At 41.1% G+C, this 27,590-nt stretch overlaps 1 protein-coding gene across 1 annotated transcript in view; it reads right to left on the bottom strand.

The window, feature by feature from the left end:
* The window catches only part of LOC309551944 (ADP-ribosylation factor-like protein 8B-A), an 80,409-nt gene that overhangs the window by 18,275 nt on the left and 34,544 nt on the right, over nucleotides 1-27,590 (bottom strand). Inside the window, exons 3-4 of the mRNA XM_082252675.1 lie at nucleotides 14,844-14,917; nucleotides 12,780-12,873 (exon numbers count right to left, since the gene is read on the bottom strand). Of these exons, the coding sequence (XP_082108801.1) occupies nucleotides 12,780-12,873; nucleotides 14,844-14,917 (168 nt within the window). The remainder of the gene's footprint in view (nucleotides 1-12,779; nucleotides 12,874-14,843; nucleotides 14,918-27,590) is intronic.

Here is a 27,590-nt window from a genome sequence, read left to right on the forward strand (position 1 = left end):
CGTTGCAAAACAACGCATGGTAATTACTGCACGTTGGAGTACTTTTTCCCCCTACGCAGAGCATCATATGTCCCTTTAAAGTACCACCGTCCAGATTTTCACTAGATAGCTGGAGGGCCAGCTAAATAACAAATGGTACCAAGTTCACAATTGCTACTGGAGTTATGAGCTAGTTTTAACCACTTGATTTCCAATACGTTTATAGTTGGCCTATAGATGTCAAGTGGTTAAAATGCAGCTAGCTTTAGACTGAGGAGAATTGACGTTCATTGGAGGTGCCCATTGAGGAGAACAGGAGAAAAAAAAAGCCACTTAAAACTGCAATAAAAATTCATGCTTCATAAAGCCTTTGCTTAAATAGCCATACAATTAACTATTACACACTTTAGTGATAGTGGAATTTGCCTTTTACATAATTGGATAGTTAACCATCAAACTTTTTGATGTTAACATTCTCACATCCTTTGTAAATCAACTTTAAAAAAGTGAAGTAAAATTATCTCAGCTGACCAAAACCAGCAAACTAACCCGAGAGGGTTTCAACCCTTCCCTACACTATCAAGAAAAAAAAAAAAAAAAAAAGATTTTAGATTATATATATATATATATATATATATATATATATATATATATATATATATATATATATATATATATATATATATATATATATATATATATACACATATATATACATACATACATACACACATACACACACATATACATATACACACACACACACACACACACTTAAATACTGAACCTTTAAACTACATGAACATTTTCAATGCAGTGTAAATAAAAATAAGAGGCAGGCATACCTGCAAAGAGTAAAAAAAAAAAAAAGAAAGGAGTACAATAGATTATAAAAAAGGAGATATTCCCCATGTAACAGCATATGCCCATTTAAAGTTGCATTCGTTTTTAGAGACATCCATAAATGTTTATTTGGATGAAAAATCCTGATTGCACAAATTATCTACAAGTTGATGATGCATTGGTTATGAATATGGTCTATTTTTGGCATAACACAGAACACTCTGTTACATGATCCAATCTTTCGTCTTTCAAAAGAACTACAGAAATTACCAAGTTATTCACTAGGGAACTGTTGGGGGAATCTAGGATGGAAAAGGACCTGGGGGTCCTAGTAGATGACAAGCACAGCAATGGCATGCAATGCCAAGCTGCTGCATGCAAAGCCAACAGAATATTAGTATGCATTAAAAAAGGGGATTCACTCCAGAGATAAAAACGATAATTCTCCCACTCCACAAGAATCTAGTCCCGCCGCATCTTGAGTATGCTGTCCAATTCCGGGCACGAGTCATCAGGAAGGATGTCCCCGACCTGGAGGGAGTCCAGAGTAGGGCAACAAAGCCAATAAAAAAAAAAAAAAAAAGACGGAGGATCTCAGTTATGGGGAAAGACTACAAACATTTAACTTCTTTCCGGATAGGAGACAAGATATACATGTACAATTTTTCAGTGAAAGGGAATTTTAAAAGACACACGGCCATTCACTAAAATTAGAAGAGAAGCGGTTTAACCCTAAACTGCATAAAGGGTTCTTTACTGTCAGAGCAGCAAGGATGTGGAATTCTCTTCCACAAGCAGTCCTATCAGCAGGGAGCATGAAAAAAAAAAAAAAAAAAATCAGATGGGCACCTTAACGATCACAACATACAGGGATATACAATGTACTATTGACATAAACACAAGCACACTCACACACCACAGATTGAACTGGATGGACTGGTGTCTTTTCAACCTTACCAACTATATAAAAATTCGTTTTTTTTAAATAAAGACCTACTTTCCTTAAAAAAAGCACTTCTAGATAATTTTGCTGGGAAGGGATATGAGGCATATTGGTTTCAAAATTGAGCAATGAATCGCAGGGAGAAAAATGTACATTTTCAACTAAACATTGTAAAAATGCTTATTTTATTAGGCAACAAAGCAAAGAAAATTTAAGAAGAAACTATTAATGAGAATCTTTACCAACAAGACCCTACACAAGTAATGTTCAATTACTTGCACAATAAATTGGTCAGGATGTATTAATGCACTATTTTTCACTGGAAAAAGTACACCCATCTGCAAATATTTCATTTGTTAAAGGGGCTTGTCAACTTTTTATCTCTTTCTAATCTCCTAATACTTTACAGAGTAAACTGAGTGCTCCCACGCTATCACTTTAAATAAGCTGGATAACTGCAGCAAACACTGAATTAGCTAATCCGTGAATAATAAAAAGTTAAAATGGAAACCATGTTGGTGTTGCGCTGTTGTAAAATCAATGTGATCAATAATAAACATAGAAAAGGGAAGGAGGTGGCCAACCTATCTATCGCTCCATCGATCAGAGCGAGATTGGTGGCTGCGGGTTTCCATACATTGCATGATGTGATAGACTGGGCAGTCAGTGAAGTGGCTGGAGAGCACATCAGGAGGGCCCACAAGAAGTATAACAGAGGAAACCAGAGAGATCAACTAACCCAGTGGTTCTCAGCTCCGGTCCTCAGACCCACCAACAGGCCAGGTTTGCAAGATAACTGAAATACATCACAGGTGATATAATTTGCCGCTCAGTGATTGTAGTACTCTAGTCTGCATCTCCCCAAGGTAATGCTTAAAATCTGGACTGTTAGGGGGTCCTGAGGACTGGTGTCGAGAACCACTGAACTAACCTGATAGATCTTAAGAGGACCCCTAAAAGCAGGAGGGGGCAGACCAGGCAACAGCAAAAAGATATCTACACATGCCGTTACCTTACAGCAGCAAGACGAGAGGCTAAGGAGCACATAGAGGTCTCATCACTGGGGAGAAGACAGACAATAAATTTCAATGGTGAAGGGATGCACGGTTGTCAAATCACGACGCATTTTATATATGGACTTACTTGATTGCTATTCTTAGTACCACTGTAATGTTATGTCACATGACCTTTTGGATACTAGCCACTATATTGTTAAAAGCACATATTAGTGGTGCAGCTTATAGTCTGTTGGCACTGATTATTTTTTGGATTGTGATTATTGGTTTTTTAATTTGGATCATATATGCATTTGCGTATTCAAGTTTACTACGTTTAATATTGATCACACTGATTTTACAATAGCGCAACACCAACATGGTTTCCATACTCTGAAGTACTTTTGTTATTTAAATCCCCCCCCCCCCCCAAAAAAAAAAAAATTAATGTCAATCCTTAAAGGGGATTAAAAGTTTTTTTTTTTTTTTTTTTTTTTTTAAGTGTTTCTAAAGACTGAACATTTTTTCATATTACATTTCCTGCAGCAGCTCTTGCTGCTATCAAATTCTGAGGGCAGATAGTGGGGGGGGCTAAGTCTCCATGTCATTAAGACGCACACAGCCTGGCTCAGAAGCAAGCCCAAAAGGAACCACTTTGTGCAACAACATTGCACAGGGCAGGCAAGTATTGATTTTTTATTTTTTTTATTTTAAGCTTTACAATAACTTTAATGCATTCATTTCTCTCTGTCCTTAAACATTTACCTGACCTTTCCCATTAATCCAGCGCTGTCTCTTCTGCAGCACCACTGCGCTCTTCTTGGTCTCACAAGAGACAGAACAGCAGAGCCATAAGCTCACAGGCTCCTGCTGCTGTTAGTTAAATCCTGTGGGCAGAGATTCACCGTGTCAGTCTATCGACATACACAGCTCAGCATGCGCCTGCAGGGGTGCTAGGGGGGTGTTTAACAATTAAGTAAAAGAGAGCCATTTTGGGTCTATGAGGCCAAAGTATTGGCACCCAGAGGACTCAATATAGACTTTGATTTGAACTGCTTTATCAATGATAGTAAATTATTAATGATATATTTCCTCCTGATTGATTTATTTTTTTCTTGACCTATACTTATGTTCTCCATACCATCTTGCACTGTTAGCCGATTTGACATAGGTTTGACTTTTGGGGTAGATATTGTATTCTTATTTATATGGATTATTATTGATTTTAGAATTTTATATATTTTATTTGGTGGCTGTATCCATTTAATATACATTTTATGTTTTTAGTGGTATACATTTATGAATTTTAAATATATTGTAATGTTTTTATTTGATGATTATGTATTTTAATATGCATTGTAGGCACAGGGAGAATGGCAGCTCAGTTGCGCAGTCTCTGGGGTATATACCTTTTTATTATTGAGATTATAGATTTGTATATATGCCTGAATATGTATTTGGCCCCGCCGTGAGGTGACACTGCAGTTTCGGCTGCAGGGTTTGCAGTTCCGGTGTCCCACGGCTTCGGTAATTTTAGGGGCGGGCTTGATGCACAACAGCCTATGAGGTCCGGTTCTCCAGCTGGCCTTGCCTTCTTAATGCAGGGTATGACACGTAGACTCCACCCTTACTGAGGAAGTCAATGTGCGTATAGGGGGCGGAGCCTGCGTAACCGATGCTGTGCATCTACCTGTTGCCGTTGTGTTTCTGCCTTACGAGCTAGCACTGCTGAGTGCTCTCTAAATGTGAGTACAGCCACTATATGTTAATAAAATTGTGGGCAACCTTACAGAGAGCACTAGATTCTTCTTTCATTTTGTCCCTTTGCATATGCCTGATTTATATCCGGAGGTGAAGGGGCTGGAGAGATCCTCCCTGGTCTGATCTGTGTCTGCATTGTTGATTACATGCTGTTGCTGATCCGTTTGGGTCCTGAGTTGAGGTGAGAGACCATTTCACATGGTGGAGGAATTCACTCATTGTGGTGGTTTTTTGAATTTCTCTGACACCCTGGACACCTGCATTACTTATCACTGTGCATTTTTTGTATCTGGCGCATCACTTTTATTACTTTAACAAAGTGATTTCTCAAAATAAAGCATGGAGACAGGAGTGTGCTTGGGATAGTAAAATATACAATGTTTTTCAGTTTGTGGTGCTCAGATACAGTTAGTTACATTTCCACTATAAATGTGGTGGCTGCAATAGTTTTACATTTTTTGGGCTTTTCTTTATTTTTACCTGGTTATCCCTCCAGTAACACACTTCCTGTCCTAGGTTGTCTCTGCTATCCATGGAGGAGTAAAGGAGTCACCCTTGAATTGCAGCATTATCTGAAGAGGGGGGGGGGGGGGGTATGTAAGTGACTAACAAATTAAAGGCCAAATCCAGATAAACACATTTTAAGCAATTACAGAAGCAGTTTTCTTTTTTGGGATAAAGGTTTTAAAAATGAATGAATAAAAGCTGAACATTATAAGCACCCCTGCCAGTGTTTAAATGGATTGTCTCAGCCCTCTGACACTTTAGCTGGACAGCTTGCTGGACAGCTGAAAAACAGCAAAATCAGCAAGGTAAAAAAACAAAAAAAAAAAAAAAACACACAAAACACAAACTAAAAATAACAGAGGCGACGGAAAAAAAAGACTGGATTAAAAGGAAGAATGACACTGGCAGCAAGTGCTGTGAACAAACATGGGTTTACTATGATCATAACTCAAATTAGTAAATCACTCTCTCTAGTGGTCAGAAGTAGAACATCGACAGTTTAAAGTAACATATACTGTAGGTTCTGCTTTTATTTAAAAATAAATACGTTACCACTTGCCTGTTCTGTGCAGTGGTTTTGCACAGAGCAGCCCCAATCCCCTTCTTGGATATTCAGGCGCAGCCACATTGAAAAGGGACAATTTTTAAGTTACACAGTTGGGCTTTATTAGCTTCCTTTTACTCTACCCCTCAGAGAACTACAACACCAAATTGAATGTTTTAAAGGGCAGTGGGCATGCCTTCTACCGATGCTGATAGAGAGTCATACATTCCCTGGGTTTACATACCCTTCTGTTTTAAAGTCTGCCAAGAGGTGGCCCACTTTCATACCATCTGGTAAAGCAGATCTATTTTTTTTTTTATCTGAAAGTCCTTTGGCCTACCAAACATCATATCACTGCTAAAATGCCTATTGGGCATCTTTGGGGCACGCCTTTAACATAATGCCATAAAAAGTTCCGGAGCCTTTTTTTATGCTAAGAATTGCATCTTCCTTAAAGCCTAGGTGTGGGTAAAATTAAGAAAATCAGCACAAGGGACATAAAACTTACAGTCAGTGGGATGTGTTCCGTGTGAAGATTCCTCTGCGGTTAGTAAAAATAATCCTTCATTCATGGCCCCCACCCATAAGCTTTCAATTTGGCGAAGGCCAATACAACCAGGGGGTTATGTTATGTTACCGCCATATTCCAAAATGGATTAAATTCATTATTTTCCTCAAAATTCTACAAATACCCCATAATGACAATATTAAAAACGTTTAACCACTTACCCACTGGGCACTTATACCCCCTTCCTAACCAGATCAAATTTTCAACTTTCAGTGCTCTGACATTTTGAATGACAATTACTCATGCAACACTGTACCCATTTGACATATTTGTCCTTTCTCACACACATATAGAGCTTTCTTTTGGTGGCATTTTTTAAATAAAATAACTAGATTTTTGTCTTAATGTAAAATCCCTTTCTCTGATGTTCATTGACGGACACCGCTTCATATCTTCTTTGACAGATGGGTTATGCTGCTCTTCCTAGGAGTAGGACACTAGGTGGAAAAGGGTTAACAAAAGTTAAAGGCCAACTGCGCCTATTGGGCAGTCCCAAAACCTAGCCAACCAGGTAAAACAGGAGCTCAACAAGGAAACAACTTAAGATCACCTTGCAAAAATGTACACCCTCAAAGAGGGCTAATCCTCTCCAACAGCAGCCTGCAAAACCTTGCGGCCAAAGGCAGCAACAGATACCAACATATCTCTACCCCTATAAAATTGTAAAAGTGTGCACGGACGACCAGGTGGCCACCTGCAATACTGACGCCAGATGACCCACTAAGCGCCCTTGTAGAATGCGCCTTAACAGGAAAACGGAGGATCCTGACCTTTAATACAATAGTGTGAAACCAGTGTTGCAGTGCTGCTCATTATTTCAAATTAGATAAATACTTATAAAATGTGCAAAATATATAGATTAGTGCAAAATGTGCAAACACAAAATGTGCAAATCTCACAAAAACACTCAATCAGATGCATAAAAATTCATAATTGTGTAAATGTTAAAACTCATAAAGTCCATAAATAATGTCCATCAAAGTGCAGATATATTGTTGTGCTCCACTGTGTGCATCAATAGGGGTGCTCCCCCCCCCTTGTGGCAATCTACTTACCACAAAACGCTCCATCAACAGCAGTTCAATAATGTAATCACAGCTTGCCTCGCCAGCCTGGACACAATGATCCTGTCGGAATAGATCCTTTCTATGGTCCTTAATATATAATCCGAGTTCCCTAGCAGCTACAGAAGACGCCATGATTGGACGGCGAAACGCGTGTAGCGATTGGCTGAGCGGACCTGACGTCACTTCCGGCCGGTGAAGCGCACGCTGCGAGAGCCTGTTCCCATATCGCCTATATTTTACCCATGTTTAGGAGTAAACTTCCTTGATCTTAATAAACTTTGTGTGGAATGTACTTCACCATGGATGGCCTTTTTTCTTTTGTCTGAGGGAACTCGGATTATATATTAAGGACCATAGAAAGGATCTATTCCGACAGGATCATTGTGTCCAGGCTGGCGAGGCAAGCTGTGATTACATTATTGAACTGCTGTTGATGGAGCGTTTTGTGGTAAGTAGATTGCCACAAGGGGGGGGGGGAGCACCCCTATTGATGCACACAGTGGAGCACAACAATATATCTGCACGTTGATGGACATTATGGACTTTATGAATTTTAACATTTACTCAATTATGAATTTTTATGCATCTGATTATTTATTGAGTGTTTGTGAGATTCGCACATTTTGTATTTGCACATTTGCACTAATCTATATATTTTGCACGTTTTATAAGTATTTTATAAGTATCTAATTTGAAATAATGAGCAGCGCTGCAACACTGGTTTCACATTAATTTAAAAAGGCACATGCACTTTAATTTGCAGCTAGCAATTGCACAGACACTTTATATTTAATTTACATTTATCCATTTTACACCATTAAGCGCGAGGTTTTACTGATACACATTTAATACAATAGGCCTGCACCATCGTCTGACTGATCCATCGTAAATGGTCACAGCAGACGCGGCCAGCCCCTTACGGGAACCATCTGTAAGGACAACCAGGAAAACCAAATTTTTTGAACAACTGTGGTCGCCAGGTACACCGATTGCCCGAACCACAGCCAAAGAATGTAAGGCAATCTCTTTAGGATGCTTAGGCTTAGAACACAAGGAAAGCAACACAATGCTTTTATTGAAGTGGAAACTAGAGACGACCTTAGGAAGGAAACTGGCAGAGATGAAGCACCACTCCCATCTCGGAGAACCACCAGTAAGGTGAACAACAAGACAGCTGCCAGCTCCGACACCCTCGGTGCAGAAGAAAAATCCACCAAGGCGGCTACCTTCTGGGACAATATAAGCAGAGGAATCCCACGAATATTTTCAAATGGCGGTTAACAAAAACCGCCTGCACCAAGTTGAGGTCCCACGAGGGCAACGGAGACTGTACTGGGGAGCAAAGTGGTGAACCCCCTGAACAAAGGTGCGTACCACAGAAATTGTGGCCAAAGGAAGAAGAAAGCAAACCGGCAATGGCCGAATCTGGGCCTAGATGGTACTCGAGGTTGGGTGCTGCTCAACACCCAGCTGGAGGAAGCCAACTCCGAATCACCGGAGGGAGCGAGAGTGAGCCCTAGGGGATTCACATCCGCAAAGTATACTCCTCAAAGGCGATGGTAAATTTACCTAAAAGTAGATTTGCTAGCTTGCAGCAGCGTGGGAACCACCGTTTCAGACAACCCTCTAGCCTGCAGCACCTGGCTTAGACAACCAAGCTGTTAAAGATGCTGTAAACCTGAAAGGCAAAAAAGGCATAATGAGCTAGTATGCGTTGCACACTAGCTCATTATGAAATACCTTAGAACGAAGCCCCACAGTGCTGCCCGCTAACCGATAACACAGCAGACATTTTCGGCCGTTGTCCTTCCTGGTTCACGTCCTCTGGCCTTCTGATTGGCCAGAGGTGCAATGACATCAATCCCGCACATGCGCATGGGAGCCGCCAACCACGGCACAGGTGGCCGTTCCATCAGAGCGCATGCGCCGATGACGTCATCGGCTGCATGCAATGTAAATATCTACTAAAACGGCACAAGTTTAGGAGATATTTACAGTACCTATAGGTAAGCCTTATTTTAGGCGTACCTTAAGGCAAAAATCTTTAAGGGGGGTGTTTAAAACCTCTTTAAAGCCAGCGTCTAAAAGCAAGATGGAAGACTGGCCCTTAGTAACTTCCTCTTAGAGGTGATCTGTTGGCTCAACAACCAACCGCAACCTGATCTGCGTACGAACACCGGAAAAGCCAGTCTGGAGCCACTAGGATGGCCGAAGTTCCCTTCTGCCTCGAGCCTACACAAGAGCCTTGGCAGAAGTTCCAGAAGAGGAAAAGTATTTCAGACGACCCCGGCAACAATGAAGCCACCAGTGCGTCCGTGGCGATGACCAGAGAATCCCGAGATCGTGCCACAAACCCAAACACCTTCCTTTGGAGACGAGAAGCCAACAGGAAGAAAACTCGGAAATTCCCCACCAGAGACACCACTAATGAAACACCTCCGAGATGTCCATTATATTAATCTGCAGTCTGAATTCTTTCAGAGGCCAGACTACCTGAACACAAACCGTGTCAAAAAACACGCCACCCCACCCGGACAGGCTGGCAGCCATGGTGACCATCTTCCAGTACAGGGGAAGGAAGTGTCACCTTGTCGAAGCGCCGGATAGCAAAGCCACCAAAGCAGGGACCTTCTCGTACCCTGGCTCAACAGGATCAGATTATCTAGGGACTGTGGATCCTCGCGTCACATAGCAAGACAGCTCTCTTGCAGAGGCCTCGTGTAAACAGATATTGGAACTTGTCACATGGGAGGAACACCCTGGCTATGGCCAAATCCAGAACAGACCCAGACAGTCCAACTAGATTGAAGGAAACAAGGCCAATAACTGGAAATTAAAATTTCCAACCAAACTCCTCCAGAGTTCGCACAGTAATCTCCCGGTTGCCCGTCAGAACAGTCGGAGACTCTGCTCGTAGAAGATCATCAAGGTAATCCAGTACCATAACCCCCCGCTGACGCAACAATGCCCACACCGGGGCCAACACTCGTGAAAGCCTGAGGGTCTGAGGGGATACCTGTTGACAATGCTCCTTGCCCACGGCAAGCGGAGGAAGTGCGGATGACCGACATAATGGAATAGGATGGTAAGCCTTAATATCGCTAGAGACCAGAAGATCCCTCTGAGGTACGGATGCCACTACCATACGAATGGACTCCATTCAAAAAAATCTGTACCCACACAAAGAGGTGCAGAACTGTAGGTCCAAGATTGGCCGTACCAAAAACTTTCCTTCCTAGGACCTGCAAATGTGTTTGAAATAAAAGCCATGAAACAAACGTTACAGTTCTGAGACCGGAACAATTACCCCTTGTAGCAGCAAGATTTTCACCGCCCCGAAGAGACCTAGCAGGCAGTCTAGAAAAAAAACGCAGGTTGGAAGGAGAGAACCGCACTAGAGTAGAAGATCGAAAACTCGATCTTATAGCCGGGCCGCATCTTTTTTTTTTTTTCTTCCTTTTCTTAAACCGGAGACTCCTCCCTCGGAATCTTGGTGAATTTATTCAGCCAGGAAACCTGAGAGTCCCCCATAGGTGGGACTGCCCAAGTACTCAACAGAGACTCCTCAAAAGGATACTGTCAATCGTAAAGCTCAGGCACAGCCATATTGAGTTTAGAACAAGTCCACTGATTCGCAACAATTTTGTCACAGAAGGCGGGAAAAGGGGAATACCTTTGCCGCTTTTAAGGAACTGCTGGCCCCAAGGGGACCGGCGCCTCTGATGCAGCAGCATCCCAATATTTTAATTACCCACACTGATACAATCAGTGTATCCACCAGTGCCTTTGCATGCTCATTAAAAGAGGAATCATCATTACTGTCAGAGCACCCGAAGTGTGTGGACACAAACCCATCAGAGTCGCTATATACTAGGCTCACCCTGAGAACATAAGCAGGGCGGGGGGGGGGGGGTTCACCGACCACAGACCCGCAAGGAGACGCTGGCCAAAGGTCCACAAAAGGAACACCTATTTAACCCTCAAAAAAAAAAAAAAAAAAACACAACACCACACACACGGGCATACTAGGACATAGCCCCCTTGAGGGTGTAACCCAATCATTAGATGGAGCGATCAGGTAGTAAAGGGCCGCTGTCATTAGCCCTTTATGATCTGTGATGCGCCGGGTCTAGCACGGACACTTCTGTGTGCGCGTAGGAAGAGAGATTCTGGGAGGACGTCATTGTACACCCTCGCAGAATAAGCCAACCACGCTTTAGGCGTCATTCGGCTATGGCCCGGTAAGTGGTTAAAATATTTTCAAACTTTTTTTTTTTTTTTTTTATAAATGAGCACATGATAGCTTGCTTGGAGTTTGCCAAAAGGCAACTGAAGGACTCTCAGGCAATGAGAAACAAAATTGTCTGGTCTGGCGAAACGGATTAAACTCTCTGGTCTGAATGGCAAGCGTCATATGTGGAGAAAACCAGGCACCGCTCATCACATGGCCAATACCATCCCTACAGTGAAGCATAGTGGTAGTAGCATCATGCTGTGGGGATGTTTTTCAGCAGCAGAATTGGGAGACTAGTCAGAATCAAGGGAAAGATGAATGCAGCAATGTACAGAGACGTCCTTGATGAAAACCTGCTCCAGAGAGCTCTGGACCTCAGACTGGGGTGAAGGTTCATCTAACAGGACAACGACCCTAAGCACACAGCCAAGATAATAAAGGAGTGGCTACAGGACAACTCTGAATGTCTGAGTAGCCCAGTCAGAGCCCAGACTTAAACCCGATTGAAAATCTCTGGAGCGATCTGAAAATGGCTGTGCACAGATGCTCCCTATCCAACCTGATGGAGCTTGAGAGGTCCTGCAAAGAAGAACGGGAGAAAATGCCCAAAAATATGCATACCAAGCTTGAAGCATCATACTCAAAAAGACTTGAGGCTGTAATTGGTTCCAACGGTGCTTCAACAAAGTATTGAGCAAATTGTGAATTCTTATGTTCATGTGATTTTTTTTTTATTAATAAATTTGCAAAGAATTCAAACAAACGTCTCACGTTGTGTTTGTAGAATTGAAGTGCTGTGAAAACTTTCCGGATGCACTGTAGCCTACAGGTATGACAAATTTTATGAGCGTTTTACACAGCAGCAGTTTAAGATCTATTTGGGCCCTCTGACTGCATAGGCTATTGTTCCGTAAAAGTGACTTGAGCCATTCAAAAAGCGTGGCATAATGATTTTCTATGTCAAAAACTGCTGCAATCCCTTTGGTAATTAGGTACCGAGCTCATGTCAGTTTTATTGCATCCTGAAAAACAGGCACAGGTGGCTTAGATAGATTTATAACAGATCTATCTACTTTGTTAATGTGGCACATGCCCCCAGCAACAGTGCGTTTAATTGATGGCTTTTAAAATAAAAAAAAAAAAAAAAAAAAGCACAGAGTTTGGAGATTTAACAGTACCCATTATTTTGCTTGACCCAATATACAAGTTCTATATTATTAGATACAATTTTGTCATAGGATAAAAATGTTTATACATACAATGAACCTAAAATTATACATGTACATAGATTTTTTATGATTTTTATTAGACTATGACAAATACAAAACATTTACTTACAGGGATTCCATGCAACTGTGGTTTGTCTAGCAAGTTGTGCAATTCATATTTAGATGCTTCCACTTTGTCCAAGTCTGCTGCATCTACCATGTACCTGAAACAATAAAGCAAGCATCTCACTGCAGCAATACGTTTTGTTTGGGGGAAAAAAGAATAAAAAGGACTCTAGATCTGGACATGTATAAAAGGAAATAAAATATACATAAAAACTATCCTTACCCTAGGCAGCCTAGCGATTTATTTTTTGTTGTTCAACCAGCTGTCAGAATACAATTGCTCAATTAGGAGGTGGTACTTCATTGCCGTCAGAATACAATGCACAGCATTACAGGGAATATATTACAGGCCTGCAGTGCTGTTCGAGTGGGAAAAACCAACAGGGTGTTTGTACAGTAGTCGTTCCATCTACATACGATACGTTTCCTTCTCTGCACATCATAGCTGGCAAGTAGGAGTCTCACACCCAAAAAAAAAAAACACACACACACACTTTGCATCTTAATGCTGTGTTGCTACATTCTGTATGTAATATATATATATATATATATATATATATATATATATATATATATATATATATATATATATATATATATATATATATATATATATATTTATTTATTTATTTTTTTTTTTTTTTTTTTTTTTTACTCTTTTTTTATGTGCAAGTTCAGCGTTACAAAGGAACTGAAGGGTGTCTTTACACCGAACCCCCTTTCCGTTACACTTCGTACCGCTGTACCAGATTACAGCAATCCCCTGCTGTCAGACACCAACAAGCCGCTTCACTGGTCTGGAGATTTGAAATCTCAGCGGCTTTCTCCTCTCCTCGCAGTGCTGACAGTACAAACTAGACGCCTTCTGATTGGTCAGCACCATCCATGTGACAGTGCTGACCAAATAGAAGCCCTGTAATCTATACTGGCTAAGCAATATGGACATGCGATTAAAGCGGTTGTATCCCGCTTTTTGACACTTTTACCTACAGGTAAGCCTATAATAAGGCTTACCTGTAGGTACAAATAATATCTCCTAAACCGGCACGGTTTAGGAGATATTTACAGTGCATGCAGCCGCTCGCGCGAGCGGCGCCTGCGCTCTGAAGGTCCGGGGGGACCTTCAATTAACTTGCCGGAAAAATTACTCCCGCGCGCATGCGCGGGAGTGACGTCATCGCGGCTCCGGCCAATCAGCGCGCTGGAGCCGTCTCTTCCGGCCAATCAGCGCGCCGGAGCCGCCGAACCCGGAAGAGACGACGAGGGATCATGGCAGCGCCCGCATCGATGTCCGGGGGTCCGTGTCGGGGCTTCGTTTTAAGGTAAGTTAAACATAATGGGCTAGTATGCGATGCATACTAGCTCATTATGCCTTTGTCTTGCAGGTTTTTTTTTTTTTTTTTTATATAGGGTTTACAACCGCTTTAAGGCACGGGGGTTTCAAATCTCCGGACCAGTGAAGTGGTTAGATTTTCTGTAAAAGGTGAATTTACACTTTAATCTTTAGCAACAACAGAGGAGCACCTCATGCAAGGAATTCCTTAATTGCATATTCAGGCCTTGGACAGATCTTCGTAGTTACAAAAGTTGCCTACAATCTTTACTTATTTTCTCCACAGCATAATGTCTTTTACAGCACTAAAGGTATTCGTCTGAAGTAATGCAAATAAAATTAGTAAAATTAGATCTAAATAAGTCACAAAAACAAGCACAACAATCTAAAGAACCAACCAGTGAAACCGATGATGTGCGTCTCACATGGCACATCCAGTCAGCCAGGCACTCTAGGATCCAAAAAGTGCAGGGAATCCAGTACTTTTACATTCGCACAATCTTTTCCATTTGGGCTTTTTGTGGGCCCTCATGGAATTATACAGTGTTTTCGTTTACATGTTAAGCATACTATAACTTTAAGCTTGTAAAATATTAAACAGGACACTAAAATTTTAATGCTTCACCATCCTTGGCTAAACTTTTAAAAAAAAAAAAAAGTAATCATCTTATAAGACACTTTTACAACAGCGAAAACGGTTTGGCAAGTGTAAAAGGAACAAAATAATGTACTTACACAACTGCATTAACACCTCTACAGTAGCGCTCCCACATACTGCGAAATCTTGGTTGACCTCCAATATCCCAAACCTAGAAATAAATAAAAATGTATTAAAATAAAAAGTGATCAAGGGGCAAAAAAAACCTAGAAATCTCATGTATAACATTCCAGTAAAATTATCAACATTATTATTAATGTATAAAAGGTGATTAAATAATAATAAAAAAAAAAAAAAAAAAAGTTATATACTTTTTTTTGCAAATGTATTAAAAAATAAAAAAATTTAAATAGCGCCAACAGCTTGTGAATGTGCAGTGCTTTATAAAAATAAATAAAATAAAAACATGTAGTTCTATACCAGACTGGAGGAACTCAACTTGCGATGCTTAAAGCTGAACTCCAGGTGAGATCTTTATTGCATACTTACATTGACCCAGTTTGGACCAAAGTAGTATTCATGCCTCACACCTAAGAAGCTGCTGGGAAGTGGACAATGAATGTAGTATTCTGTGCTACTGATCTTCCAAGTCCTGTGCTACACAGTTTCCTGTACATGGACCAAAAGGTTGACTCACTCAGCACTGTTGCCATTTACACAATTTTTTCTTCTTCTTGCAATGAAAAAAAAATGTAACCATCTTTCCTCTCTACCTCACCAAAAAAAGAGAAAAACACTTGTACTGTTCTCTGCTGCTCCACAACACCGAAATCCTGCAAAGCCACTGCCTGCATCTAATTCTCTCAAAGTCTAACCAACCATTGTCCAAGAAATACAACCCATTAAGGGGGGGACAATTCCCCCACAATGCGTTGGCTCTACATGTAATACTCTTATCTTTAATTTTATATATATATATATATATATATATATATATATATATATATATATATATATATATATATATATATATATATATATATATATATATATATATATATATATAAAATAAAAACACACACACACACACGAGAGAGAGATATATATATATATATATATATATATATATATATATACACACATACATACATACATACACACACATACACACACATATTACATGATATAAGAAGTCTACACAACCCTGTTAAAATGTCAGGTTTCTGTTATGTACAAAAAGACAAAAATAATTACTCTTCCCACCTTTAAAAAGTGACCTATAAACTGTACAGCTCAGTTGAAAAACAAACTTTTTTTTTTGGGGTGGGTGGGGGGAGTGGTGGTTGTAGAAGTGTGCACACCCTCTTATAACTGGAGATGTAGCTGTGTTCAGAATTAAGCACTCCCATTCAAACTCATGTTAACCACTTTACCGCTGAGTACCGTAGTACTGCTGCGGCAAAGTGGCTCGTTATCGTCTGACCACGTAGTACTACGTCATCAGACACTCCCCTTGTGGGCGGCGCTCGCGCGCCGCCAGAGCCTCGCTCCTGCTGTTTTCAGTTACAGCGGGAGTCGGGCCAGGGGAGGAGCAGCGGCGATCGCCTCTGCTCTTCCACGGTCGGGGATCTAGTGTGGAGATCCGCCTGCTTGTGTAAACACAAGCGGGCGGATCTCCCAAGTGACAGGCAGGGTCAGATTGCAGGGTTCAGCATAGCTGAACCCTGGATCTGTCCTTGTGTCACTCAGTCACCTCCCCCCCACACACGTCAGTAAGCACCAGGCATACATTAACCCCTCCCTCTCCAATAAAATTAACCCCTTCCCTGCCAGTGTCATTTTTACAGTTACAGTGCATATATATAGCACTGATTACTGTAGTAATGTCACTGGTACCCCCAAAAGTGTCAAAATTGTCAGTCAAGGGTCCGATCTGTCCGCCGCAATGTCACAGTCCCGAGAAAAAAAAAAAAAAAACACAACAAAAATGACAGAAATCATTCCCTTTGTTAGTAAACGCAATAACTTTTGCGCAAACCAATCAAAATACGCTTATTGTGAATTTTTTTTACCAAACATAGGTAGCAGAAAACAAATTGGCCAAAAATTTAAAAAAAATTTTGATTTTTACATTTTTTTGGGGGGGGGGGGGGGGAATTTCATATAAAAAAAATGTGAAAAAAAAATGTGAAGAATGTTGTTTTTTCAAAATTTATGCTCTTTTTTTGTTTATAGCGCAAAAAGTAAAAATCACACAGGTGATCAAATACCACCAAAAGAAAGCTCTGTTTGTGGGAAAAAAAGGACGTAAATTTCGTTTGGGTATGGCGTCGCAATTGTCAGTTAAAGTCGCACAGCGCCGAATCGCAAAAAGTGGCCCAGACGTAAGACAGCAAAATGCTCTAGTGGTAAAGTGGTTAAGTAGGAGTCAGTACACAGCTGCCATTATTTAAAGTGCCTCTGTGATTAACCTCCTCAAAGCAGAGTATAGGACAGGTAGTCAGGGCACTGATCATTAGTACCCCGATTACATAAAGTAAAAAAAACAGTGACCATCAGTGGCCATAGTGCTGCCAGTCAGTGCCTGCTCATCTGTGCTGCCCATCAGTGCCACATATTAATACTTCATCAGTGCAGCCTATCGGTGCTGCCTCATCAGTGAAGGAGAAAAACTACTTATTTTCAAAATTTACTGACAGAAAAATAAACACTTTTTTTCCCTTCAAAATTTTTTTTTTGTTTTAGTAAGAAATAAAAAAACCCAGCGGTGATTAAATACCACAAAAAGAAAGCTCTATAGATAGATAGATCTTTCTATGTGTGAATAAAATGATAAAAATTTCATATGTGTACAGTGTAGCATGACCGTGCAATTGTCATTCAAAAAGTGACAGCCCTGAAAGCTGGAAGGGGGTGAAAGGGTCCTGTATTGAAGTGGTTAAAAGTGCAAAGAAAAAAAAATTCCGTAAATCTATCCAATAGTTTGTAGATGCTATAACATTTGTGCAAACCAATCAATATGTGCTTATTGGGTTTTTTTTTTTTTTTTTAACCAAAAATATGTAGCAGAATACATTTTGGCCCAAACTGATGAATTTCGATTTTTTTATTGCATTTGTTTTATAGCAGAAAGAAAGATATTAATTTTGAAAAAAAAAAAAACAAAAAAAAATTTTTTTTGTTAATCGCGCAAAAAATAAAAACTGCAGAGGTGAACAAAGAAAGCGCTATTTGTGTGAAAAAAAAAAAAAAAAAAGGGACACATTTATTTGGGTACAGCGTCACACATTCGTCAGTTAAAATAATGAAGTGCCGTATCACAAAAAAGTGCCTGGTCAGGAAGGGGGGAGTAAAACCTTCCAGGAGGGCAAGTGGTTAAATTTAATGTATGTCTCCACACTGATCCATTGCGCTCCCGTTGGTGTTAAAAATTCTGCTTTCTGCATTGTTGGTGCATATTTGGTTAAAAAAATAAAAAAACCCACACCAAAAACACCTAAAAAAAAAAAAAAAAAAAAAAAAAAAAAAAAAAAAAATCGCACCTGTGTGGTGTTTTTTGGTGTGATTTTTGAGTCACATGACCTATGAAGGGGGAAAAAAAAAAAAACCCCAAAAAAAGAAAAACACAAAAAACACACAACATACACCGTAAGGGCGTGTTCACACTTTACAAAATTTCTAATGCTTAAACAAATGTTCCTATAGCGTTCGTACAGGCGTTACTCGCTATAATGAGCATTAGACTGGCTTTTTTCAAGCATGAATGACGAGTTAAAAATGCTCCTCAAAATGCACCATGGGCAGTTTTGAAGCAATAGATGAGCAATAAGGCGCATTTAAAACCAAATGCCGATTCCATTACAGGCAATAAACTATACATAACGTCCCGCAACCGCACCTGTCTGTCAGAGCCTTTGCAAGTGTTACCGTAGACTTGAATGGGGGGCGTTAAAGGTTTCTATTTTGAAGCGACAGTAACACTTCATGTTTTGATAGTGTGAACAGCACTGTGTGTTGTCCATTGTATCATTTGCAAATAGGCAGTTGAGGGGCATTTTTAAACGCCTGCTTTTAATGCCAGTGTGAACTTTAAAATAAAAAAAAAAAAAAAAAACTCTACACTATACAAATACTTTTTTTGTATTGGCAAACCACTGAGAGCGCTGACTGGTGTGTTCTGTCGGAAATGATAGGAATGGTTATTTGGATGGAAAGCTGTATTGGATTTCCGCCAGACAGATCGTTTGGTGTTGAGGCCAAATAATTGCAAAGGCAAAGCTCAGTCGTGACTGCATGCGGCTCTTTTCTTGCAACCCTCCCATACAAGCTATATTTGTGGATAATTTGTGATATTGTTGTCACATGCACACAATGACCAGTCTCGTCAAATATATATATTTTTTTTCCTGATCCTTTGATTTTTTTTAAACCCTTTATCTCTCCATTAAAGCGGTAGTATACAGCTTTTTTCCACTTTTAAACTACAGGTAAGTACCAAACAAGTACCAGAAAACAAGTACCAGAAAATGCCTGGTCAGCAAGTGGTTAATTCAAGCAGTCCTAGGGCTTTAGAAAGTCATTATCTTCTGGTCGTTTTTTTTTTTTGTTTGTTTTTTTAGGTTTACAACCGCTTTAAAAAAGGACCCATCATCCTTATTTCTATTATAAGGAATGCAATAGGAATAGAAGTGATCGTATAAAAAAAAAAAAAAAACACAACACAACATCCCTTGCAGAATCCCTCCTGCGCGCTGAAGAGAACGCATACGTAAACTTGTATTCACACCACACGTGAGGTATCGCCGCGAATACGAAAGCAAAGATTTTAGCACTCGATCGCCTCTAACTGCATATACGGTGCAGTACAGAATAGCAGCCTCTGTACTGCACCGTATATGCAGTAAAATTACATTGAATTCCAACTTGTGTCTTAATCAAGATATTTTGCGCCTGTACAAATCAAAAATAGTAAGACCTCATCTGGAATATGCAGTTCAGTTTTGTGCACCAGTTCTCAAAAAGGATATCTGGGAACTGGAGAAAGTGCAGAGAAGGGCAACCAAACTGATAAGAGGCATGGGGGAGCTCAGCTATGAGGAACGATTAGTGGAGCTGAATTTATTCTCCTAAGAGGGGATGAAGGGAGGATATGATCAACATATATAAAATACAAAAGTGGTCCATATAGTGAACTCGGTGTAGGCATTCACTTTAACCACTTACCTACTGGAAACTTTCAACCCCTTCCTGTCCAGGCCAAATTTTCAACTTTCAGGGCGGTCGCACTTTAAATGACAATTGTACGGTCATGCAACACTGTGACCAAACAAAATTTATTGGACACAGCTGATCACGTGGCAAAGAGCCGCTGATTGGAGCACGCCGCCTGTGCCCCGCGATCACAGAAGGAAGTCATATGAAAGCCTCCTAGATCTAGCTGGCCGTGCTGTAGCCATCATTTGGTCAGCAAGTGGTTAAGGTCATCACAGAGGACAAAGGGGGCACTCCTTACATCTGGAGGAAAAGAGATTTAACCTCCAAGTATGGAAAGGCTTCTTGAAAGTAAGAGCTGTTAAAATGTGAAAGACTCCCTCAGGAGCTGGTTATGGCCAAAGAAATATATATATCTCCTTTAAAGGCATGTTATACAGCACAGTGTTTGTGCTGTGTAATTTGGCCCCCTGCATCACATGAAATACCTGGCTAATCCTGCCTGGTTCTATCTTACCCCCTGTAAACTGACCACGGTTTATAATGGCTGCTGAGCCCTAACACCGTGGTCAGTTTGTAAGACACTATCCACCTCCCTCCCCTCCTGTTAGGGCAGACTGCTGCAATAATTTGTGAGTGTTATTTCTACTATCCCCTCTATTACATTAACTGATGTGCCCAGTGTATGTGGTTTTGTAAAAATAAGCCATTCTATACTCTTGTGACCAGCCACCTCTCTCCTCCTCCCAGCTGACATCAGTGGGAGTTTCTCGGCCCTCCAGCTGTGGCTATCTGACAGAGGTGGCCGGTCACCTGAATGCCGAGCGCCAGTTAATGTAATAAGAGGGGATTGTAGAAGTGACACAATGTCGCTTAAACCCTTGAAGTCTAGGCCTTTTTGCTGACATTTGTCACTTACATGTTAAAAAAAATATCAGTTTTTTTTGCTAGAAAATTACTTCGAACCCCAAAACATTGATTTACATACATACATACACACACACACACACACACACACTTGTGACAGTAATAGGGAGTAACAGGTGCTCTTTATGGAGGGATGTAAAAGACCCCAAACCCCTCCTCTTCACTTAAAAGCATTCAAAACGCTAAGTTTGGCTGTTTTATTATATCTGGCGCCTTTAAGGCTACAGTAACCAGAAGTGATGTCATGACATCGCTTCCGGAGTTTTTACATTAGAGACCTGATTAGAGCTGAATTAGGCTTTGTTCAGGTCTTCGACCAGCTGGCGGACTTGGTGGGACGGGAGACGCGGAAGGAAAGGGGGGGCATCCCCTCCCGCTCCTTGTAATGACACCAGTCATTACAAGAAAGCAGACCGTCGGCTCTGAACAACGGTACCCAGGTGATGCCTCTAGTTTTAGGCATCACCCCGGTACAACCCCTTAAAGTCGAGGCTGCATATTTGCATTCCGTCAGCGCTAAGGGGTTAATGCAGAAAATAACTGGATACTAACATTTAGGCCTCACGTACACTGGACATTATAAAAAGGTCAGTAGAGTTAGCTGTAAAATTAGTTTTTCCACGTTTTTGCAATAGCGTTTTTTCAGCTGTAGCTTTTTTTTAGCAAAATGCTGATAAATCCCGAATAGCAGTGTTTTTCAGCTTTTAGCAGAGTATTTTTACAGCTAAAAAAAACTCAAAACCCACTATTTCTGGGGTTTTTTCCAGCCAGAAGACACCCCTGCCAAAAAACGCTGATAAAGACCTAGATGTGCACAGACACACAGGATAACATGCTGGGGAATTTTACTGGCTACAGAAGGGGAAAAAAAAAAAAAAAAAGCTGTAAAAAAGGTCTAGTGTGCATTAGGCCTTATAGGTAACATTGATCCAAGGAATATCCAGATTGTCTCTTGGAGCAAATTTGATTTTTTTTTTTTGCCTTCTTCTGGATCAATTGTGGTTATAGGCGTGTGTATATGATGTGCTGAACCGGATGGACTTGTGTTTTTTTTTTTCAACTATTTAATTTTAAATTTAAGTACTGAAAGATCACTTCAGGCTGGCCCCTTTTGCTGGTATAGCCATGTAAAAACATAACAAAATAAATGCTTATACTGTTTAAAATACAGTAAGGCTCTGCTGTCCCACCCAGCACAGGCTCAGTTGCTCTCGATTCTCAGCAATGTGCCTAAAATCAGAGCCTGACTGGAGGCTGGGGGGGGGGGGGGGGGGGCACAGAGCAGGGACAGAGAAGAGAAAAGCAGGAGAGGTGACAGGGCAAAACTCTGCTGCCAGAGAGATACAAAGAGTAGGATAGTATCTTGTCTTATCTCCCCTCCTTTCTGGGCATCCTGTGAACTTCAGCACTGTAAGCCCCGGTTCACACTTATGCGATGCGGGAAGGCTACGAATCCGCAGCCTGTTCCCGCATCGCAAACGCACCCCCGGCAGTTCACACTGCCATATGCGATACGCTGGGGGTGTCAATGTAATCTTGACACCCCCAGTTTGATCGCATATCGCAGTGCGATCTTGCAGTTTGCACAGGATCGGATCGCACAAGTGTGAACCGCTGTGCGATCCGATCCTGATGCGGCTGCCAAAAAGGGTCCTGTGCGTGTTTGCTGCGGGTGCGGTGTGAATTTAGCCATACAAAATGTATGGCTAAACTCGCACCGCACAGCCGATCGCATGTAATGAAGGAGCAGTGCGCTCCGACATTACATGCGAATGCCGCAGCTGCAGTAATGTGAACCGAGGCTAAAGGTTCTGTCAGCCTTCCTCGCTATCTGAGCCAAGACCTACAACCAAGACTAGAAATGTATTTTAACCACTTCAGCCCCCCTTCATGACCAGGCCAATTTTTGCAATATGGCACTGCGTTACTTTAACTGACAATTACGCGGTTATGCGATGCGGTAACCAAATAAAATTGATGTCTTTTTTACCCCGACAAAGAGCTTTCTTTTGGTGGTATTTGATCACCTCTGCAGTTTATTTTTTGAACTATAAACAAATAAATAAACAAACTTACTTTTTGCTATAAAACCTATCAAAAATAATAATAATAATAATAATTATAATAATAATAATAAATCTTTATCAATTTAGGTCAATATTTATTTTGATACATGTTTTTGGTAAAAAAAAAAAAAAAATCCCCAATAAGCGTATATTGATTGGTTTGTGCAAACATTATAGAGTCTGAACTATGGGAATTTTTTAATGGAACTTTTTTTTTTTTTTTTAAATTTTACTAGTAATGGTGATCGGAGACTTCTAATGGGGACTGCGACATGTCGGGGGACAAATGGGTCACTAAGTGACACTTTTGGGGACCAGTGACACCAATACAGTGATCAGTGCTAAAAAATATGCATGGTCATTGTGCTAACACTGACAGGGAAGGAGTTAACATCAGGGGCAATAAAAGGGCTTAAATGTGGTCCCTGGGGAGTGCTTGCTGACTGTGCGGGGGGGGTGCTTTGACAGGGGGAAGACAGATGCGTGTTTGTGCTTAGCAGAAAGACAGGATCTCCCATCTTCCCCTCTCACAGAACAGCGATCTGCCTTGTTTACATAGGCAGACCACTGTTCTGCCTTGCTTGGGAACGATCATCGGTGCACATCGGGTGCCGAACCCGCTGATTGGCTCCTGCTGTGTCCAATTACAGCAAGAGCGGGGTTGCTGGCGGCACGCATGTGCACCCCAGACACGGAAATCAAGATGAACTACGAGGTGTCACGCTGAAGGGCTGCCCTGCCGCAGTACATGCAACTGTTGACTTTTAAAATATAAAAAAAAAAAAAAAAAAAAAACACACCTAACTACCCCAGGTCCGCAACTGACTCGGCTCTTTGCCGGTCTTTGGGGTACAGGTGCCATTATCTTAACTGCGGGCAGATGAATTACTACTTGCAGCTTCCCAGCCGGCTGCCCACTGCTCCCTGTGAATGGTCCCTGCTGCCTCCTGGATGTGTGACGTGTTCCGAGAGCCTGCAGAGGGAAGGAAGAGTTGGGGGGGGGGGGGGGGGGGGTTTGATCTGAAGTTTAATTTTAACAAAAGAAAAAAAAGGGACAGTTTGAGACCAAGGAGAGGGGGAGAGTTAGAGACCAATATGGGCTTCAAAAAGGTGGCAACCTGCAGCAAGAAAAAACAGCAGCATTGCAGGAGGCAATTTACAGCACATACTGATATTATAAAGATCATTAATATCTTTTTTAGCTTTCAGCGCTGTCACACTTTGACTGACAATTGCGCGGTCATGCTACACTGTACCCATATGAAATTTTTATCATTTTTTTCACACAAATAGAGCTTTCTTTTGGTGGTATGTAATCATCTCTGGGTTTTTTATTTCTTAAAAAAAAAAAAAAAAAAAAAAAAAAAAATTATTTTCCGCGAGTAAATTTTGAAAATAAATTTTTCTCCTTCACTGATGAGGTGGCACTGATAGGCTGCACTGATGAGGTGGCACTTATGGGCACTGATGAGGTGGCACTTATGGGCACTGATGAGGAGGTACTAATATGCCGCACTGATGAGCACTGATAGGCGGCACTGATAGGCGGCACTGGCGGATGGCACTGCTGAGCACTGATGGGCAGCACCATCAGTGCCCACACTCAGTGCCCATAGTGCTGCCAGTCAGTGCTCATCAGTGCCTCCGGCCTCCCGAAAATTCAAGTCCACGCTGCAGCCGTATATAGGCTGTAGCACAGATGTGAGGTAGTTAAGCTGCCTGGTGATTTTGTCAAGTCAGCAAACAACAGACAGTCATACTGTCCAAACAGGCCAGGAATAAAGAGGTATGCCACTGCATATACACTCACCAGCCACATCATCATCATTATTATTATTATTATTATTATTATTATTATTATTATTATTATTATTATTATTAAGTACACCTTCCTAGTACCCGGTTGGACCCCCTTTTGCCTTCAGAACTGCCTTTAATTCTTCGTGGCATAGATTCAACAAGGTGTTGGAAACATTCCTTAGGGCTTTATGTCCATACAGACTTACTGCATCACGCAGTTGCTACAGATTTGCCAGCTGCACATCCATGATTCGAATCCCCCATTCCAATACATCCCAAATGTGCTCTAGTGGATGGAGATCTGGTGACTGTGGAGGCCATTGGAGTACAGTGACCTCATTGTCATGTTCAAGAAACCAGTGGTGAGATGATTTGAGCTTTGTGATATAGTGCAGTATCTTACTGGAAGGAGCCATCAGAAGATGGGTACACTGTAAGGGATGGACATGGTCAGCAGCAATACTGAGGTAGGCAGTGGCATTTAAACAATGCTTAGTTTGTACTAATGGGCCCAAAGTATGCCAAGAAAATATCCCCCACACCATTACACCACCGCCAGCCTGAACCGTTGATACAAGGCAGGATGAATCCATGCTTTCATGTATACACCAAATTCTGACCCTACCATCTGAATGTCGCAGCTGAAATGGAGACTCACCAAGACCAAGCAACATTTTTCCATTTTCTATTGTCCAATTTTAATGAGCCTGTGTGAATGTAGCCTTAGTTTGCTGTTCTTAACTTACAGGACTGGCACCCAGTGTGGTCCTATGCTGCTGTAGCCCATCTGCTTCAAGGTTCGATGTGTTGTGTGTTCAGAGATGGTATTCTGCATACCTTGGTTGTAACGAGTGGTTTAGTTACTGTTGCCTTCCTATCATCTCTTGAACCATTCTCCTCTGACATCAAAAAGGCATTTCCATCCACACAACCACCGCACACTGGATATTTTCTCTTTTTCCTGACCATTTTCTATAAACCTTAAAGATGGTAGTGTGTAAAAATCCTAGTAGATGAGCAGTTTCTGAAATACTCAGACCAGCCGTCTGGCACCAACAACCATGCCACATTCAAAGTCACTTAAATCCCCTTTCTACCCCATTCTGATGCTCAAGTTGAACTTCAGCAAGTCATCTTCACCACATCCAGATGTCTAAATGCATTGAGCTGCCGCCAAGTGATAGGCTGATTTGCAGTTTGTGTTAGCAAGCAATTGAACAGGAGTACCTAATAAAGTGGCCAGTGAGTGTATATTGGCATTTGTAAGAGAACATGTTGTGTCAGTCAATCTTGTGATGCAGACATCAATGCCAAACAGTAAAGCCAGGTCAGTGACCTCACTTTTCTGCAGATAAACAGGTCTTGGTTAATAACCCGTCTTTAGCCTGTGACTAGACAATAAGTGATAGGCTACATGTCATCAATTTGCTTTCTCCTCTTATAAGCATGTTAAGCATTTTAACAGCATATGTGCATGGAGAACAACCCTCAGAGGCTCAGAGTTCTGCCCTCTCCCAGATGAAGAGGTGCTGTGCAGGGAAATACACGCATTTGTCACTGCAATAGGTTCAGGTATTATTGGTAGTTCAATATAAAAATATTGTTTTTTTTTTTAATGAACATTACTGGAATGCACAGCGTTCATTTATAAGTGCAGATACACTATATTGTCAAAAGCATTGGGACGGCTGCCTTTACACACACATGAACTTTAACAGAATCCCAGTCTTAGGCTGGCCATACACTATACAATTTTCTTATTCAATTTCCTTTAGATTTACCTTAAACTATGTAGTGCAAGGGCCTGCCTGATTGCATACAAATTGAAAGTGTTTAGGTTTGATCCTATATTACATGGTTTTGGTAAATCTAAAGGAAAGTTGAACAAGAAAATTGTATAGTTTATGGCCAGCCTTAGTCCGTAGGGTTCAATATTGAGTTGGCCCACCCTTTGCAGCTATAACAGCTTCAACTCTTCTGGGAAGGCTGTTCACAAGGTTTAGGAGTGTCTCTATGGGAATGTTCCAGAAGCATAAACAATGAGGGATGGGAACGAGACCCAAGAGACAATGGGTATAAAGTACCCCCGGACAGTATGCGGTCTAAAGATAAATTTTATTGGACTACATTTTTAAAAAAAAAAAAAAAAAAAAAAAAAAAATCACATGTTAGTAGCATGGAAAAATGTTAAAACCTTTCACCACAACGTTATTAGTAAATAAACACACCACCCAGTCAAACAACAGTTTTAAGAGGCAAGTTGTCTAACCGGGTATTCGCATCAATCAGGTCATTGGCTCAACTGAGCAGTGTTTAAAGCATCCTGTAAGTAGAGGCCATGATTGTGTCCATGAAGGTGGCAACAAAAACCATCATCTCAGAGTCAACTCATGGTAGGGGGTTCCTACATCGATCACTGTATGGATAAGAGCATATTGCTGATTGGAACTTGAGTAGTCCTCTCGTAGCGGTGAGGGACAACGGTGCACTATCCGTACATCCAGGAGAGGTAATTCCAGGAAGCGGTTATTCAGGCATTCCAAAATTCAAACTATGGTGCATCGTACTGTGCTTATCAACTTAAAATGTGCAAAAAGGGGGGCGGAGACTTCCATATGAACCAGGAACCCAGCAGCCAGCTCCGTCTGAGTGATGAGACGAGCGCTGATAGTCTGCTTTTCTTAAAAAGTGCCACCCCATGTGAGTTTTTTTAATGCGAATGCCCAAACAAATGTACTTTGGAGAGCATTCGATTTCTTTGTCTCTTTTGTATGATACACCGGATAATGCTGAGAATGACCAGAAGCTAATATATCCTATCCATTGAGCAACCCATATAGAAAAACGAGCCTTAGGAGAGGATCTTTAACCCTTAGAGGA

Source organism: Pelophylax lessonae (assembly GCF_965119305.1).
Source record: "Pelophylax lessonae genome assembly, chromosome: 4".
Lineage (NCBI taxonomy): Eukaryota > Metazoa > Chordata > Amphibia > Anura > Ranidae > Pelophylax > Pelophylax lessonae.